This window comes from Macaca fascicularis, chromosome 6, assembly GCF_037993035.2.
Source record: "Macaca fascicularis isolate 582-1 chromosome 6, T2T-MFA8v1.1".
NCBI lineage: Eukaryota > Metazoa > Chordata > Mammalia > Primates > Cercopithecidae > Macaca > Macaca fascicularis.
Genome location: NC_088380.1, coordinates 36379729 through 36396942, shown reverse-complemented (window position 1 = coordinate 36396942; position 17214 = coordinate 36379729). Strand labels below are relative to the sequence as shown.

The 17214-nt window shown below is 32.7% G+C and overlaps 1 protein-coding gene across 6 annotated transcripts in view; it reads left to right on the top strand.

The window, feature by feature from the left end:
• Positions 1–16994, top strand: part of LMBRD2 (LMBR1 domain containing 2) — a 60817-nt gene extending 43823 nt beyond the window's left edge. For 2 of the 6 annotated variants that reach the window (XM_005556724.5, XM_073993293.1), the window contains 7 exons: positions 454–559; positions 1035–1132; positions 4293–4396; positions 5565–5611; positions 6904–7009; positions 10325–10454; positions 11418–16994. In XM_005556724.5, the coding sequence (XP_005556781.1) occupies positions 454–559; positions 1035–1132; positions 4293–4396; positions 5565–5611; positions 6904–7009; positions 10325–10454; positions 11418–11478 (652 nt within the window). In that variant the 3' untranslated portion in view covers positions 11479–16994. Of the gene's footprint in view, positions 1–453; positions 560–1034; positions 1133–4292; positions 4397–5564; positions 5612–6903; positions 7010–10324; positions 10455–11417 lie in introns of those variants that run through there. The other 4 variants (XM_045393617.2, XM_065546156.1, XM_073993295.1 and 1 more) reach the window with 2 other exon arrangements.
• Positions 16995–17214: the final 220 nt, after the last annotated feature.

The following is a 17214-nucleotide window of genomic DNA, read 5'->3' as shown; positions in this document are numbered from 1 at the left end:
ATTCTTTTTATTTGGACAGAATTGAACAACTTTATGTCTGTGCGTGTCAGAATGACATATGTTGATACAACTTCAGTTCTTTTATGTACTGAATACAATTCACCTTGAGGATGTTACTGTCCTTGTCATGCTGTGAGATGGATTTTACGGATGACTTAGTTGTAGGAGATGCATGGAAAGGCACTCCACAATTTGTGGGGATAAAGCAATGGCAGAAACCATAAAAGCAAGGAGTTTGAGGCTGTAGTCATGTAGGCATTGATGTGGCAATCTTCAGAATACCTCCCAAGTAAGTGAGGGCAGGTCACATTAAGAATTCAATGTATATATAAAGCAAATAGATGAAAATTTTAGCTATAATTATCTGAAATGTTTTTAATACATCTCAGTATAATATAAAATGTATTTTGCTGCTTTACTTTTTATATACATATTTTTAAATGTTTGTTGCAGGCTATTTTGCCGTTTGACACCTCCTTTATGTCTTAATTTCTTGGGTTTGACCCATATGGATTCATCTATCTCTCACAAGAATACTCAGCCAACTGCTTACACATCTGTAAGTATGGTCAGAAAATGGAATTCCTTAGTTTCACTATCTATATGAGTTGCTGTTATTGTGAAATTTCTTTTAATGCCAGCAGAAAAGTTCTATAGTGTTACTGGTAAAATTTTCTCTTAAAGATTGTATATGTATTACTATTGACTAGATAAAAGTGATTTTGCTTCTTTTATGATAAAAATGTTTTTTGGTTCATATAGGTATCAAAAGAACTGACCTATACTAATATTAACTTTATATTTATAGTCAATGTATGTGATAATTTTGAGTAATAATTACATTAATTTTCCTTAAGAGAAAACCTCAATAAAAAGCAGATTTTAAAAAATAAGTCCATTTACTGCTTTTCTTCTACTTTTTAAAAAGTTCAAATGGATTGGCATGACTGGTTATAGGCAAATTTTCTAATGAAGGAAAGGAATGGAAATTATAGAGCTATTCCAATTTAACTTACTTTTTTCTTGCTCTTCAGATTATGGGTTCCATGAAAGTTTTATCCTTTATTGCAGATGGATTCTATATATATTATCCTATGTTGGTGGTAATTCTCTGCTTTGCTACTTATTTTAGGTAAGAAACTTAACGTTATTTTTTCTTTTGCTCTTAAATCTGGATATCCTTTCTCTTTAAAACTCTTTTCAATATTTACTGATTGAGTTTCAATTTGTTTTATTGTGGCTTTGGAGAAGCTGGGGATAGTTCAAAGGAACTACTGGAGTGATCAGGTGCTATTCTTCCTCTAAAAAATTTAAAGAAGAAAGAGGTAGAGTTATTATTCTATTATAATAAATAATATTATTTTAACATTATTCTATTTAGGCTAAAAAATGATAGGATTAATTACAGAGTGTTAACTCTTAAGCCCTGGCCTTTGACACTGACAGCTAGCATAGCCTGCAAAACACCCTTCTGTCCAGCTTTTTTCTAATGACATAAATTAGCCTTGGAGCTTTCCAATCATTATTGCTGGGTGTCTAGATGCTTCAGACCATGGCCAGAACAAAGGGTCAGTTGAGGACCAATTGTAATCAAGCTGTACATTAAGACTAGAGGAGAAATTTTCTCCTGTGTCAGAAAGCACGTGGAATGCTCTTTTCATGGAATTAGAATGAATGGTAGAATCTAGGCAGGAGTGAGATTCAAAAGGGTTTAAAGGATAGGTGTACTTGGCTTCTAGCATCTGTCTTTCCTTCTTTTTATATGTCAGGCCTCCTCATCCTGTACTCTGCCCTCTTTCATTGCTTAAGTGCTCCATGACATACCCAAAATACCACTTTTTCAAAAACACTTAAAAATGTTCATTGCTTACTCTTCTGAGAAAAATAAATTTTATCTACTTACTTTATTTAAATCTTCCAATACCATTTTATAGTTGTTACAGATAATATCTACTAACATTACAGTAATGAGTAAACAGATATTGTTTAAAATACATTCTCTATTGAATTTTTAAAAATATATTTTACTTTCTCATAAGTAAAATAACTAAAAGATTATAACTTCAAATTGTAGCAGGACGAGCCGCAGACAAGAACCCCTCAGACACCGAGTTGTAGAAGGAAAGGGCTTTATTCTGCTGGGAGCATCGGTGGACTCACGTCTCCAAAAACCGAGCTCCCCGAGTGAGCAATTCTTGTCCCTTTTAAGGGCTTACAACTAAGGGGATCTGCGTGAGGGTTGTGATGACTGAACAAGCAGGGAGTACGTGACTGGGGGCTGTACGCACTGAACGGAACAGAACAGGACAGGGATTTTCACGATGCTTTTCCATACAATGTCTGAAATCTATAGATAACACAAGCAGTTAGGCCAGGGGCTGATGTTTAACTACCAGTCCCAGGGCGTGGTGCTGGGCTATCTGCCAGTGGATTCCATTTCTGCCCTTTAGTTTTTACTTCTTCTTTCTTTATAGGCAGAAATAGGGCATAAGACAATATGAGGGGTGTTCTCCTCCCTTAAAATAATACTTTTAATATGAACTGATAGCGAATCTAATATTTTGAGTGTTTTCTTTAGGTGGAGAAGACAGTAACAGATCTACAGTGTGAAAATGATGTATTAAAAGAAGAGTCTAGTCACACTTTGTGTGCCTAAAACTATGTTTTTATTATGTGCTTAATCATTTGAAAAGTTAATAAAGTGGAACATTAAGAACTTGTAATATATAAATTTTTTTAATGTTAGCAGTTATGTTGGCAAGATTAGCATTTCTTCTTACCTTGTTAGATGGTTATATGGATCAAGTGATATGGGGCAGAATAATGCTCTGTCAACTAAAAATCTTAGCTATAAGGAATCACTATGTCTAGAGAAAGGAAAATTGTTAAACTTAAATATAATCATTAAAAGTGTCTTTCTAATCAGGATAAACTTTGAGTGCCATTTTGTCTTTAAGGGGAAAAAAAGTTAATTTTCAGATTAACTCACAGAATAGATGTTCTGTTATAGAACACCCAAAGCAATGCCTTACTGACATTTCAATGATAGGTTGACTTGATAAGTTCATTTTCATTTGAAATGCTGCCAGAATTAGTCTAATTCCCATGCTATTAGCAATGCAGCCACACCCAGAGTGAATATTCAGACTTACCTGCCTAGAGAGCGTAATGTTGTTTCCTGACACTTTCGACAAAGATAAAACCTTCCCAGAGACAGTGATCTAATTCTGAGCTTCTCATCCTGAAGTATAGTACTCTCACAAGGATAGGAAGATGGTAAGGAAATGTTTGAAGTCAGAGAATTAACATAATCATCTGCAAAACCCCAATTTTACCCAATGGTAATACATAATAAACATTTTTTATATGAATGAAACAAGTAGATATGTTATGGATTAGCTAGATATTTTCACATTTTTCCTGCAAAATGGAATGGAGAGCTTCACTTTTTCTAAATTGCTTTCCTGTTTTCCCTTCGTCTCTCTCTCTCTCTCTCTCCTTCACCACTTTCTCTTCCCTTTTCCTCCCTCTCTGTGTAGAAGTACGTCATTGAAAAAGTTTGAGAACTAATATAATAAAAGAACTGCTTGGTTTTTGTTTTGTCTGGGATTTAAATTCTAAGTCTGTCATTTATTAAGGGATCTTTAGCAAAGTATTTAACCCCTTAGGCCTGTTTTCTTACCTGTAAAGTGATATTTATCTCTTAGAATGGTAGTAAAAATTAAATAAGAAGGCATCTGTAAATTATCTGATGTATGGTTGGATCTTAAACAAATATTAATCCTGCCTATTCACCTATCGTTTCCTTCCTTGTGTTCCATATTTTCAGTATTCTCATCTTGTACAACAATCAAATTTAAAGTAAATAGCAAATAAGATATAAGGTAGTAGGCTTCAGATAAGATATAGTAATCAATTTGTAGTATATAAAAGCTATTTAAATAGTTAACTAGATCAGAGGGAAAAAGTTGCTCTTACATTATTATAGTTATCATTTTACCATCTTGGTGTAATTGTTTTCTGAAGGTATGCTGATAACTTGACTTAATTGACATCTATAAGAAACCTGAATATAGTGTATACCCTAATCAGTGAAGTACAGGACATACACTTCTTAGAAAGGGAGATAAGTGGTACTTCTTGAGGCATGTCAGATGTGACTATAGATAACTATATGATAACAGATAATGAAGCATAGTCTTCTTTTGGAGTGACAATGCTAAAGAACAATTCATCTAAATATTTACAATGTGAAATAATGCTTGTCTTTTTTAAAAACCTGCTTTTATTAGTTTGGGAACCCGTTGTTTGAATCTGCTTGGTTTCCAGCAGTTTATGGGAGATGATGATATGACATCAGACTTAGTTAATGAAGGAAAAGAATTAATCAGAAAAGGTAAGATTTGTCTTTTAAAATAAATGAAGGGAAAATACTAAATGCTAAGACTCAGCATACAAAATTAATATTTGTATAGTTTGTGAATAATTTTTAATCTATCCTAAGAAATTATCAATTAATGCAAATTTATAGCTAAAAATGTACATGTAGCCTTCCTAGCAAAAATAATTTGAAAACATAAATAATTGTTTTATCTGTCTTTAAGAAATTCTGAAGCTTAAATTATTAGTATGTCTGCAGCTAGAAAACACCCTTGTTTGGTCTTGGAATCATTTTCATGTTTACCTTGAAACATAATTGCCAAACTCTGTACAGTTATAAAGCTCATTAATTTAAAGAATCATCAGTTTGATACTGCATGGGAAATCATTCAAGCAAAGGCTACTTTTTTAGAATGTGATGATCATTAACAGCCTGTTACAATACATGGCACTCTGGTAGAATCAAATCACAAAACTGAGTGTATTAAATTTACTGATGTTCAAAGTGATGGTAGCATGGAGGGAAAAAAAGTTGACTTTTGGGACATTGGTTCTTAGACATTCTCCCTACTTGAATCTGGGGCTTTTGTGTGATTATGGGTTGAATGTAAGCCAAAATATATTGCAGCTCCAAAGTAAGTTAGTGTAGCCTTCACATGCTCTCCTATTAGACCTCATATGGCATAGCACATCCAGTCCTGAGTAAGATTTTTAAGAATAAGACTGATAAATTAGAAGGTATTTAGAGAAGGACAGCTAGAATTATGAGTCTGTAGAGCATATCCTGTGGGAAAAAAGTGAAAACATCATGTCTGTAACCTAAAGAGAATAACAAAGAAAACCACTCGTACAGAAAGAAGAGAAATATGAACTTAACTTAGAAGATAGGAATGAAAGAGAATAGAATTTACAGAGAAACAAATTTCAGGTCATTGTGAGAAAGAACTCTTTGTTCACTAAAGTTATTTAAACAGAGACTACAGGGCCATCTGCAACAAAAATACGGAAGGCATTCACTATTGAGTGAGGTAACCTCTCAAATTCTTTCCAGCAATAACCTATAACATTTGATTTTGTGATAATTTAAAAGAAATATCAGTCGTAGCCCAATATCTTTACTTCAGTTACACTATGTCTAATTAAACCATGTTATGCCATATTTGAAATCATTTTTCTGTCTTTAGAGAAGAGAAAAAGGCAAAGGCAAGAAGAAGGCGAAAATCGAAGAAGAGTAAGTACAGTATTAATTTCTGTAATCTGAAGATTAATTTGAAATATTTCTTAAGAATCTTACTAATTTGGAATAATTAGCTAAAGACAAAAAAAAGGGGGGGAAATGTTATAAGATATTTTTAAAGAAAGGGAATTTTAATACTTTCAGGTATATACACTAAGTATCCTGACAGACCTGTTCTAAAAGTCATTAGTAATACATTACTTCGTGTTTGGCATTGAGCAGCTTCTTGCCTAAAGTAGGTGCTCCATGAATATTTGTTGAATGAATGAATAAATAAATTTGTGTATTCTTGCTATTAAAGTGGTTTTAATTGCTTTAAAATTGTTTCTCTTTTTTTTGGTGCTGTGATACTAATTTTATTCCTCCTTAATTTTTCTTTAAGCCTCCATTTTCTAAGGCAAACTAACCTCCTAGAAAATGAAAAGGCAAAAAATGAGTAAAATCTAATTATAATTACCACATATTTTTAACAAATAGGTGTATATACTGGCAAAGCAAAGACTAACTAATAGTTGTCTTTGTGTATCTTCATATATGTGTATCTTCTTTATTTTAGAAGGCAGAACTAGAACCAAAGAGTAGAAGTTACTAGACATAGATTTTTCTTCTCTATGAGAATTTCTAAATTACACGATTTACCAGAATTGCAATAGGCTTCTCAGACATAGAAAATTACATGCTATCTAGTCACAGAGCCAAAAAGCATCTGGCAAGGATGTTTTAGAATGAGACCCTGCACTGCATGGAAAGTTGCATTAGGTGACTTCTAATGTCCCTTTCAATTCTAAGAATTTAATGAGTAGAATCCAGTTAATATGGTTTTACTACATTTAAGATGACTCACAGTGCCGCGTGAGTCATAGATTAATTATGTTTGTATACAGCTTTAGCTGTTGACTTTTTAGCTCTCTAATATTTGTAGTTTATTTGGGTGAAAAAAAATTTTGTTAACATCTATTAGTCATTATGGATTCTTATAACTTTTGCATGGTCTAAGTAAGCTTGTAGTAATATTGTTTTACATTTTAGATAGATGAATAGCAATCAAAGTTAGTAAAAATGTCTCTGTCATTTGTAGAAGTTAAAATTTATAGAGACTGTGACTTCAATAAATCATATAAAAATAAAAACATTGACCTATGATTATAATTATATTGATTACTAATGAATTTCTGATGAAAATAAATTATATTACATTGCATATGTAATCTCTTGACATTAATGGATTATTTTCTGTTCTCTTATTATGTTCTCTTATTGTATATTTATTTTTGCTTCTTTTCTAGGAATGGAAAGAACGTTATGGACACAATAGAGAAGATTCCACTAGGAACAGAAATATTCATACTGACCCCAAAGAGTCAAACTTCTCAGATGTTAATACCAACCATTGTAAGTAGTTTATCTTCTAGTTGACTTGGAAATTGTTTATTTATGCTTGCTTGCATAAAGATTGAGTGTTAGAATACTCATCCAGAAATGCCTTTGTAGAATTACGAATGTGTATTTGCAGTGACTTTTTTTTTTTTCCCTCGCATTCCTCAGTATATAGAAGGAAGGGGAAGCTCAAATATGTACTCTGGTAGGGAAACGAGAAACTGGGGCATCAAATAAATAGTTTTAAGTATACTAACCCTAAATAATGTAAGCACTTATCCCAGGTATGTTCTAGGCAGGTGTTTATTTCTACTATTTACCTTGATGATTTTCTTTCCTATTAATTGATGTAGGTTATTTGATCATTTTTATAATAATTTATTGACTGACCCATATAAGTTAGGCATATTCCCAGGTATACAGCAATACAAAGAAGGTATGCTTCTTGTCCTCAGGATGCTCATAATTGAGTGAGGGACTGATACCAGACAGAAGCCATCTGCCACCAGGTTGGGTTTGGAAACCTTCCTGTGTCACTGACCCACACTGACATGAGGCAGAAGCTATTTAGGAGGTGCTAGAAAACCAATTTTTCCTAGAACCTTGAGCTGAATAGAAGAAAGAGGTTGTTTCTAGAGAGATGTAAGATTGCTGAGGCTTCAGTGCACAGAGGATGGAGGAGAAAAACTGAGCACTCTCACCCACTCAGCTGCAAGTTTCACACTGAGTACCAAGCAATAGTAGTCAATTGTTGGAGGAGGAATAGAAACATGGAGAAGACTCCCTCTGTTTCATATCCATATCCATGCAGGAACTACTGAAATCTGAGAGTGGAAAAAGAATACTGAGAGAAACCATCTGACACTTGAGGCCCTACTAAGTACAAGGTCATAGGATTTCATTACTAGAGAAATGTGAAGTCTGTAGGGACTTAAGGAAACTAAAGCAACAACCAAATCCAAACTCAGATCAACTATAGGTTGAGTGCAGACCTCAACAGTGATGATCTAATGGAAGAGGTGTGCCCATTCCGGGCATAAAACTATGATTTCTTTCCATCTTTTCCTTCTTTTACACATAATGTCTGGCTTTTAACCCAAAATTATGAGATATACAAGAAAGTAAGATAATATAAGCCATTTTCAAAACATAAAATAGTGAATATACCAGACCCAGAGGTGGCTCAAATGTTGAAATTATCAGACAGTGCAGTGACTTTAAAATAACCTATTGGTATGTTAAATGATCTGATGGAAAGCTTGGACAATGTGCATGAACAGATAGGATAGAATTTCACCGGAGAGATGGAAACTACACAAAAGAGCTAAATAGAAATGTTAAAAATATTTTAATTAGGCTGTGTATGATATTGTAGATTTCTCATGACAGCTCTGATGGAAGGATGCACACCTGATGCAGAAGGAATTCAGCTTGGGGAATGGAAAAAGAGGGCCTATCTTAGGAAAGAGTTTTTATAATGAAGAAATATTTCTATAATAAGGACATGTTTAGCTGAGTATTTAAGAATGAATAGTACTTAGCCAGGTGAAGGGTATTTTAGTTAGAAGGGAGACTAAGTGCAGGACATTGTGGCATGAGAGAACCTTTGGGAAAATGTATGTTTTTCTCTGTAACTAAAGCCTAAGCATGGTGAGGCTAATAAGAGAGGGGGCCACAGAGATAGTTGAGGAACAGATATTGTCATTCTCCAGTGTTTGGATTTGGGGCCGGGCACTGTGGCTCGTGCCTGTGAGGCCGAGGTGGGTGGATCACCTGAGGTTAGGAGTTCGAGGCCAACATGGCCAACATGGTGAAATGCCGTCTCTACTAAAAATACAAAAAGTAGCTGGGCATGGTGGTACGCACCTGTAATCCCAGCTGCTCAGGAGGCTGAAATGGGAGAATTGCTTGAACCCAGGAGGCGGAAGTTGTAGTGAGCCAAGATCATGTCACTGAACTCCAACCTGGGCTACAGAGCAAGACTCCATCTCAAAAACAAAAGAAAAAAAAGTTTGGATTTTGACCTAAAGGTAAGATTTCAATCTGGGAAGAACTATGATAAGATTTTTGGTTTAGAAAGATGAATTTAATGGCAGTATAAAGCATAATTCTTAGGGAAGTGAGATATAGAAACCATTTCAGAGACTGTTGGGTAATGCAGTCAAGAAATAATTAGGGCCTAAAATAAGGCAGTTGTCCTGGAGATGAAAAGAAAAGGATTTATTTGAAGGACTTTACGGTAGAATAAATAGGAAAGGGCTGAAGCTTTAGTTAAAACTGGGAAATAGGATTCTGTAAAGGAATTTGGACGCTTGCTTACCACAGAGTAGAAGGAAGTTTACAGAATGGAAAAATCTGGCAAGACAGGAGAATGCTTAAGAGAGGAGGAATCACAAAGCCATAGGATGATGAATTAGAGAGAATCTAGCATGTATTGGGCAATTGCAATTTGCTGAATGAGTGACAGAAAAGATGAAGAGACTTGCATTTAGGACAAAGTCCAAGCTTACAAAAATGTAAATATGATATAATTGGCTTGCATTAAGTTTTCAGAAAGAACTATATCATAAAGCTGTTGTAAATTTACTTGGACTCCTCTGAACAACATTGTGAAAATTTGGTTTGTTTATAAAGAAATCCCTCTCCACATAGAGAAAGGAAAGTTAGTTTTCTTTATCTACTGTCTGGTATGATAATCATTAGCCACATGCAGCTATTGAGCACTTGGAACATGTTGAAATGATAATATTTTGGATATATTGTGTTTAAATATATTAAAATTAATTTCACTTGTTTCTTTTTACTTTTTAATATAGCTACTAGAAAATTTCTAATTAAATATCGGCTTGCATTCTCTTTCTATTGGCTAGTGCTACCCATACTCTTGCCTTACGGTAAAAAGACTCACACCTTTTTTAAGAGTTTGAGCTGATTACACCTTAAAGTCCTAGCCAAGAAATGAGGTTTACTGTAAAACTAACTCAAACTACTTTTGTTAATGAACAGTTTCACCATTGTGATACCGTAGTTAAATGTTAATTCTGAATTACACTAATGAAATGTTTGCACTGTATCTGCTTCTGAGCTTAGAGAGCTTCTTAGCTAACTACAAGGCTAGAGAACTTTTCCTTGCTATATTCTATTATACTGCTTATAATTTTAATCTGATTTTAAGGAACCATGTAGTTATCTTTTCTTATGTTCTTTATCTTCACAATGAAAATTCAGATTCCTTGGAATTTTGATTTTTCTTTCTGTACCTCCATAGACTGTGACCTATGGGTTAATAGACAATAGGGAAGTAGACATTTTTTCCCACTTCCTTTGCAGCTGCATTCAAATATACCAGGGCTAATAACAGGACTGAAAGGGACCGGATAGAACTTCTCCAAGATGCAGAACCTTTGGATTTTAATGCAGAAACATTCACTGATGATCCTCTTGAATCTGAATCAGGAAGGTAAGTTCTGGATGTGACATTTTAGCTCTAGCATTCCTCTACAATTTTAATAATACATTGACTTGACAAGGTTGAAAATAAGTAAGTAAAGGTAAAAGTAAACAAGTGATAAGGAAAATGTTCATTTTCACTAATAGTAAAAAATGAAGTGACTTTTGATACCTTTTTAGACTTTCTAATGCTTTTATATTTTAAAAATTATATCATCCAGTAATGGTAACTAAAATTGTTATCTTCATACAATACTAGTGGAATTATAAATAAGAAAGAATAATTGAAATATATAGCAAAGGATCACAACAATATTTATATGCCTGTTTCTGATTGTCCCATTTGTGAAATTTATCATATTTAGTAACTGCTGCATAGGAGTGTCTAGATGCCAGACACTATTCTAAGCCCTTTAACAAAAATATTGTAATTGTATGGTTGCAAATTCAGTTGGATTTAAATCCAGAGAGGCTCAGTAAGCTGCCTAGAGTCACACAACTTGTAAATGGCAAGTCAGGCATTCAAATTCCAGTATTCTGGCTAAAGTCTGTACTTTTAGCCATTATCCTATGAGGACATAATTAAATAAAAGCAAAATATCATGTGCACAAAAATGTTTACTACAGTATTGCCTCTATGCAGTAAAAACCTAGGTTATATTTATATGCAACAATTGAGAGTGGTTATTGAATTGATTAATCTCCCAGATGTGTCTTACATCCCCCACCCCTTCTTTTTACATCTCTCACTCTGTCATGCATATATACTAGGGTCTAAAACAGTTGCTGGTTGATTTATAATTAAGTCCTTTTGGATAATATACTTGGAGGGTGAGTTTCTGCTTTCAGCTACTGACTAGATTTTACAATACTTACAAATTATGTGGCCACCCCCTTTTAATGTATTCTTGTTTTCTTCTCTTCCTTTATTATTTTTGATGCCTCAGATCATTTCTTTATGTTCCCTTTTTAGGTATCAGCCTGGTGGACGATATCTCTCGATGTCCCGCAGTGATATATTTAATGATGTTTAAAGTCTGAAAAAGTTTGTGGGACCACTAACCAAGGTCGACACATCAGTTCAGTCTTGATGAACGTCTGTGTACCCTAGAATTTCCTCTATACTCAGTGAAAAGTGTCAAGATAACAAAAAAGACACTGAGAATTAATTATATCTTAGGAATAATAGTTTAATGTGCATTGAATAGAGTATCACCTTTTCCAACAAGATTTATTACATATCATTTCCTAAGCATCTGCCTTAGAAGTACAGTTACAGTGGAAGGATTTTAAAAAAGATCAACATATGTTAAGAACATGCAGTTCAGTTTGTTTCAGATTAATTTTTTTTTCAGGAGAGTTATTTTAAAGATTCAAGGAAGCCATAAGTCATACTAAATAACATTATATACAGTTTGATTATTGTGACTTACGTTTTTGTTACTTCTAAAAAATATATTCAACCTGTATTTCCCAAAGAAATGTAAGTGAATGGAGACCTCAAATAATAACTGTATTCATAAAACTCATGTCTTAAAACAAGGCTTACTTCTAGACATAACTGAATGTAAAAAGTGCTTTTTCAAATCTGTTTGCAAACTAGTGGGGATTTTTGCATGTATAAGATTAAGATTATACTTCAACTGATGCGTGTCTGTGTATTTAGCATGTGTACTGTAATCAGGTGATAATAGTATTCCTTCAGTCTTTGTAGTAACTGGATTTTTTTATGCTTCTGGTATTGCTTTATAAAAGATTTTCATTTCAGAAAACTATGTTCACATTTATCATTTAACCTATTGATTTAAATGTTGATCATGCCATTCAAGGATAAATCCTAGGCGTTAATGGAAAATAGTGTTTTTTCTTTTTAGTAGTCAAAGAATCCAACAAAATCCTTTAATATTTAAAGGTACCTGTTCATACTTTTTGAGAAAAAAATTGGTTATTCAAAGGTAAAAAGTGAGTCAATTTACTGTTATTACTGATACATTGTGATTTATAGAAAACCAAACTATATTAGAATGGAAATGTGTAATAACTTGTTGGTTAAACATTCTTACTAAATAGATTGTTTTAACCTTTGTGTTTAAGCTAAATTTATGTATTATATTTTAAAGCACTAGTGTTTTATTGAAAAGTGAACATATTTGATCGCAGCATGCTTGCAGAGAGTTTTCTTATGTCCCTAGAATATTTGCAACTCTTACTGAATCCATGCTACATTGGGTGACCATACTTCAGCTTGCCTAATACAGTCTCAGTGTAACACCTCGTATCCTGTTTATTACTAGTGATTACTTTCACCCTCAAGTATCCCAGTTTGAAAATGAATTATATGGTTCCCCTAACTTGAAGTTAATCTTTCCCCAAGACATAAATTTAAATTTTTTTTTCTTTTTAATGAATATTATCATGTAAGTTTTTTAAAAACACAGCTCTATGCAGATATTGAAAGGAATAGAGCATCATCCTCATTATCTGAAAATTTTGATCTTTGGGTTTTTATGATCTTTGAGATTAGATTCTTTTTAAAATAATTATCAGTGGATAGACTTGCTCTGAATTGAAGGTCATATAGACTACACTGAAGAACACATACGTACAGTCTTTTCATGTGAAGTGTGACCAGAGAGCAATAAGCCAGGAGCAGAGATACTTTGATGCTCTTTGTAATTTCATGATTGACTAATTGAATACCTTGGGCAAATCACGTAGCTCTTCAGTGCCTCAAGTGCTTCATTTTGCACCTTCATTTGCAGAATGCAGATGATACTTGCTATTTACCAGCTGATCTACCTTACAAAGCTATTGTGAGGAAGTTGAGTTGGTGTTTACGTACTGGAGTTTATAACTGTGCTATTTTTCCTAATGATACTTGAAGGTATTGGATGGGGAAAATGGTCATCCAAGAAAGGGATCCAGTTTCTTCTTATTACAGAAAAGCTTACAAGTCCCTAAAGCAAAAATGTTTTTTGGACTAATTCATCAAAAGTCCTGTGAAACTAGTGTTGTTTTATTTAGTCTTTGGGTTTACTTTGAAATAATTTCTTAAATATAATGTTTCTCTTCAGGTTTTGTAATGAAATTAAAATGCTGTTGTTGAAACAGAAGCAGAAAAGAAAAGAAATTCGCCAATTACTTTTATAGCTAACGTTTATAATGCCCTAAGATAAATTGGTAGGAATGTATAAGGTAATGTTACCACTTTTCTTTAGTATTAAATTTTTTATGGTTATAATAATTGAAGTATATACATGCATACACTTCACAAACAGTATAGATTCCTTTATGACTTTCAAGTTATATTTAAAATAATATTTGGTTGTTTCAGTGATTCAGAGTATTCAACTTTTTAAGCAGAATTTGTCTTACAGAATGTTATTTACAATCATATAAAAATGTTATTTTGTTGGATAAATTTGAGTTCAGAAGGCAATGACTTGACCCTGGAAGACTGAGTTTATTGCTGGGGAACCAAGTTAATATTTGTCAAACCACCTTGTGTAAAAAACTGTAGTGGTACAAGTTTTCTCTTTCGAGAAGCTTACTGAAATATAATGACATCTACTGCAAAATAGGACTACTAAATGCACGTACTTTACATGCAAAGTACATTTCTTAAAGAATTATTTCTGGTAATTTTTGATGACTGTATTACTTGATAGTAAGTATTTGTTTAAAAATTTCCAAATTATTATTTAAATTGTTGTTAGGTAAGAATATTCAGTAAGCCAGTAATTCAGAATAACTATTTCAGAAAATAATAACAATCTATTAATGTAATGAATCACCTCTAAATTACTAATTAACTTCTTTTACAACATAAATAACTTGTTATCAATAGAACATTTTTGTAAAAAACAAAAGAAAGTATAAGTTTAATTATTAAAATTTGCTCTCTTACCAAATGAATACAAGGGCTTTTGAATAATCTCATTGCATAAGAGGCCCTCATTTCACAAAAATGGTAAGAACTAAATCAAAAGATTCAAGGATTTTCCCTTTATAAAGAATCAGAAAATTTGACAATCCAGACATTCAAAAAAACATTCTGCCAGTTGACTTTTTTGGACTACTATTTGATTAGATGATTGGTTCTGAAATTAAACTGGATGTATGCCCAAATTAAATTAGCATAGGAATGTGTGTGGTTTTTTTTAAAAGTATATTTTAGCATATTAATAGAGAAATTTAATTTACGTTCAGTTACAAACCTCATTCTTTATAGCATTAATAGGTTTAGGGAATGTTCTTGATGGTGTGCTGATTACCATATTAGAGAAAAAATAAACTCCCCATATTATAATTCACTTGTTTAGTAAGGTGAGTTTCTTACTTGTGATTTGAGTGGACCATGCCTAAAAATTACAAGTATATTTGCGCTAAGCGACAAAATATGTCCCTGAAAAATCTTAGCATACTTGAATCATAAAATGTAATGGATTGTATTAAATTCTAAATGTTAAGAAGTAAGTGGATTTAGGATTTTGTCTTTCTTTTCTTGTGTCCTCTCTCATTCCTTTATACCTTTCTTCCTTTCTGAGGCCTATGTTTATATAGTATGACTTTTAATCTGCTGAAAGATTTTCCTTCTGTTTTGTGTACAGAGTTGTTTTTGATGAGTAGTACACTTAGAAGGAACCAGTCTGACTACAAATCCCACTACTTGAAATAGCAATATTGTACCTAAAGTAGTCAAATAGATTTTGCTAGACAACTAAGCAACATCTGAATACAAATGTAAAGTATGCTGGCTCAGTGTATCTTTTAGGTCACTAACTTGGACACATCAGTAAATAAATTATTTTCAGTGTAATATTTTTACATAAAAATAGATTTCCCCCCAAAATTTAGGGTTTATTTAGATTATTGAGACATCTTTTTATGAAAAGGAATTAATAAATAACATGCATCATCAAAACTTTTCTTAGGAGAGTTGAAACAACAGAAGAAGGTTACAGAAGGCCTTCTAAAATATGAATTCCCATCTGTATGAGGTACTTCTTTCCAACTCAGTAACTTTTTGCCCAGAGACTTGGAAGACCAGACAATGTTTTCTTTCCCCTTTCCCGACTCCTGGAGACAAGGTGCTAGGAGCCATTTCCGCCAGTAGGGCAGGCCGTAGTTCTGCTCTGTCTTACTTCCCACTGCAGCAGGAACATGTCCACTCCTCTGATTCCTTCCGTACCCAACCTGGTTTAACTAAAATTTTATTTCTATTTTCAAAAGATTGGTCCATTGAGGTCAATTGAGGACTTACTGTAATTTTTAAATCTGTTAATAAAGCAAGAATATTGGCATGTTCCTCTTCTCATCAATATCCTAAAAGACGTTTGTTTTTTACACACTCCTTGGGAAAAATTAACTTTTTTTTCACTGAAAATATTTCCTTTTGTGATTATCTTGATCTCAAATTTTGTGAAAGAATTTTACTGCACTTAGTTCAAAAGAGTAGAAAGAATGATTTACTATTGCAGACATATGTAGGGTAAAATAATTTATTTAAACTGACTGTGCAACAGCATTTAGAGTTGATACTGACATAAATGTTATTAGCCAACTAATTTGGAACTGTATGTCTCAACAATGCTGGCAAGTATCTTCCCTGCTTAGAATACCAAGTTGTAGGGGAGAAACCGTATTTATTTTTTAAAAGCAATCCAATGGATTTGTTTTTGTTCATATTTTGAAAACAAGTTGTAGGATTTTTCTTATTTTAGAAGGTAGAAAATATGTGGACCTGTGTTTTAAATCACTATAATATGTATTTATAAATTGTAACATTGAATGATACAACAGAGCTCTAATATTGATGTTCTCACTTTCTGATATTTAATTTTTATAAATGCTTTTGTAAGTAACTAATTGTAGTATTGCTTTTAAATAGTTTTAAAATCTGTCTCAAATAAGTTCTGCCCAGACCTATTTCCTTAGGACAGTATTCTAAAGTTCAGTAGTCCAGTGTGAGCTTGAAATACTCCTACATCCCTTCAGTGATTTTTTTACATATACCAATACGCAGGCAAATAATTAATATACCAAAAACCTAATTTCTGCATTGCATTAATAAAATACTTGTTATTTTGCCTTTATCTAATTCAGTTGATTAGGTGAAATAGAAAATCTTTTCAAATGTGCATATGATCATAATTTTTCAAAATGTTACTGTGGTCATTTTTGGTGCATGATGCCAAATTTATCTTTAGTCAGCCATTGCTACCTGATATGTAATGACAAATGTTTTATTGTCTGATCATTGGGTTGTAAATTAAACTACCTTTTTCTCTGTAGATTCTCACTACATTTTCAAATGTGTATTTGGAAAAAGCTGCAAAGTGCTACCTATAAGCAAATTAGTAACTTTGGCCTTATCTATGCATAGTGTTCTCTCAGTTTGGTTTTGATAAATTCATTGACTTGAAGTTCCTTTGTAGTATTTTAATTTATTGTGATGTAATGAATTTTTTGAAATGTTCATTTGATTAGCTGTTAAAATATAGGAAAGAATGTAGCTTTGCATGAAATAAACTACATTTCTACAAGTTAATAAGAATTTTGCTGATTATTTATATATTTTACTTAATTTGAGATTAAGATTCTTTTAAGTAGATTCAGGCATTCTTTGTTCCCTATCAATGTATTAGCAAATATGACAAAATAAATGTTTTAAAATAAATATGTGTACTTTAGTTTCCACATTACTTTTTCTTATGTTTAAAAGTAATTATAGGCCGGGCGTGGTGGCTCACGCCTGTAATCCCAGCACT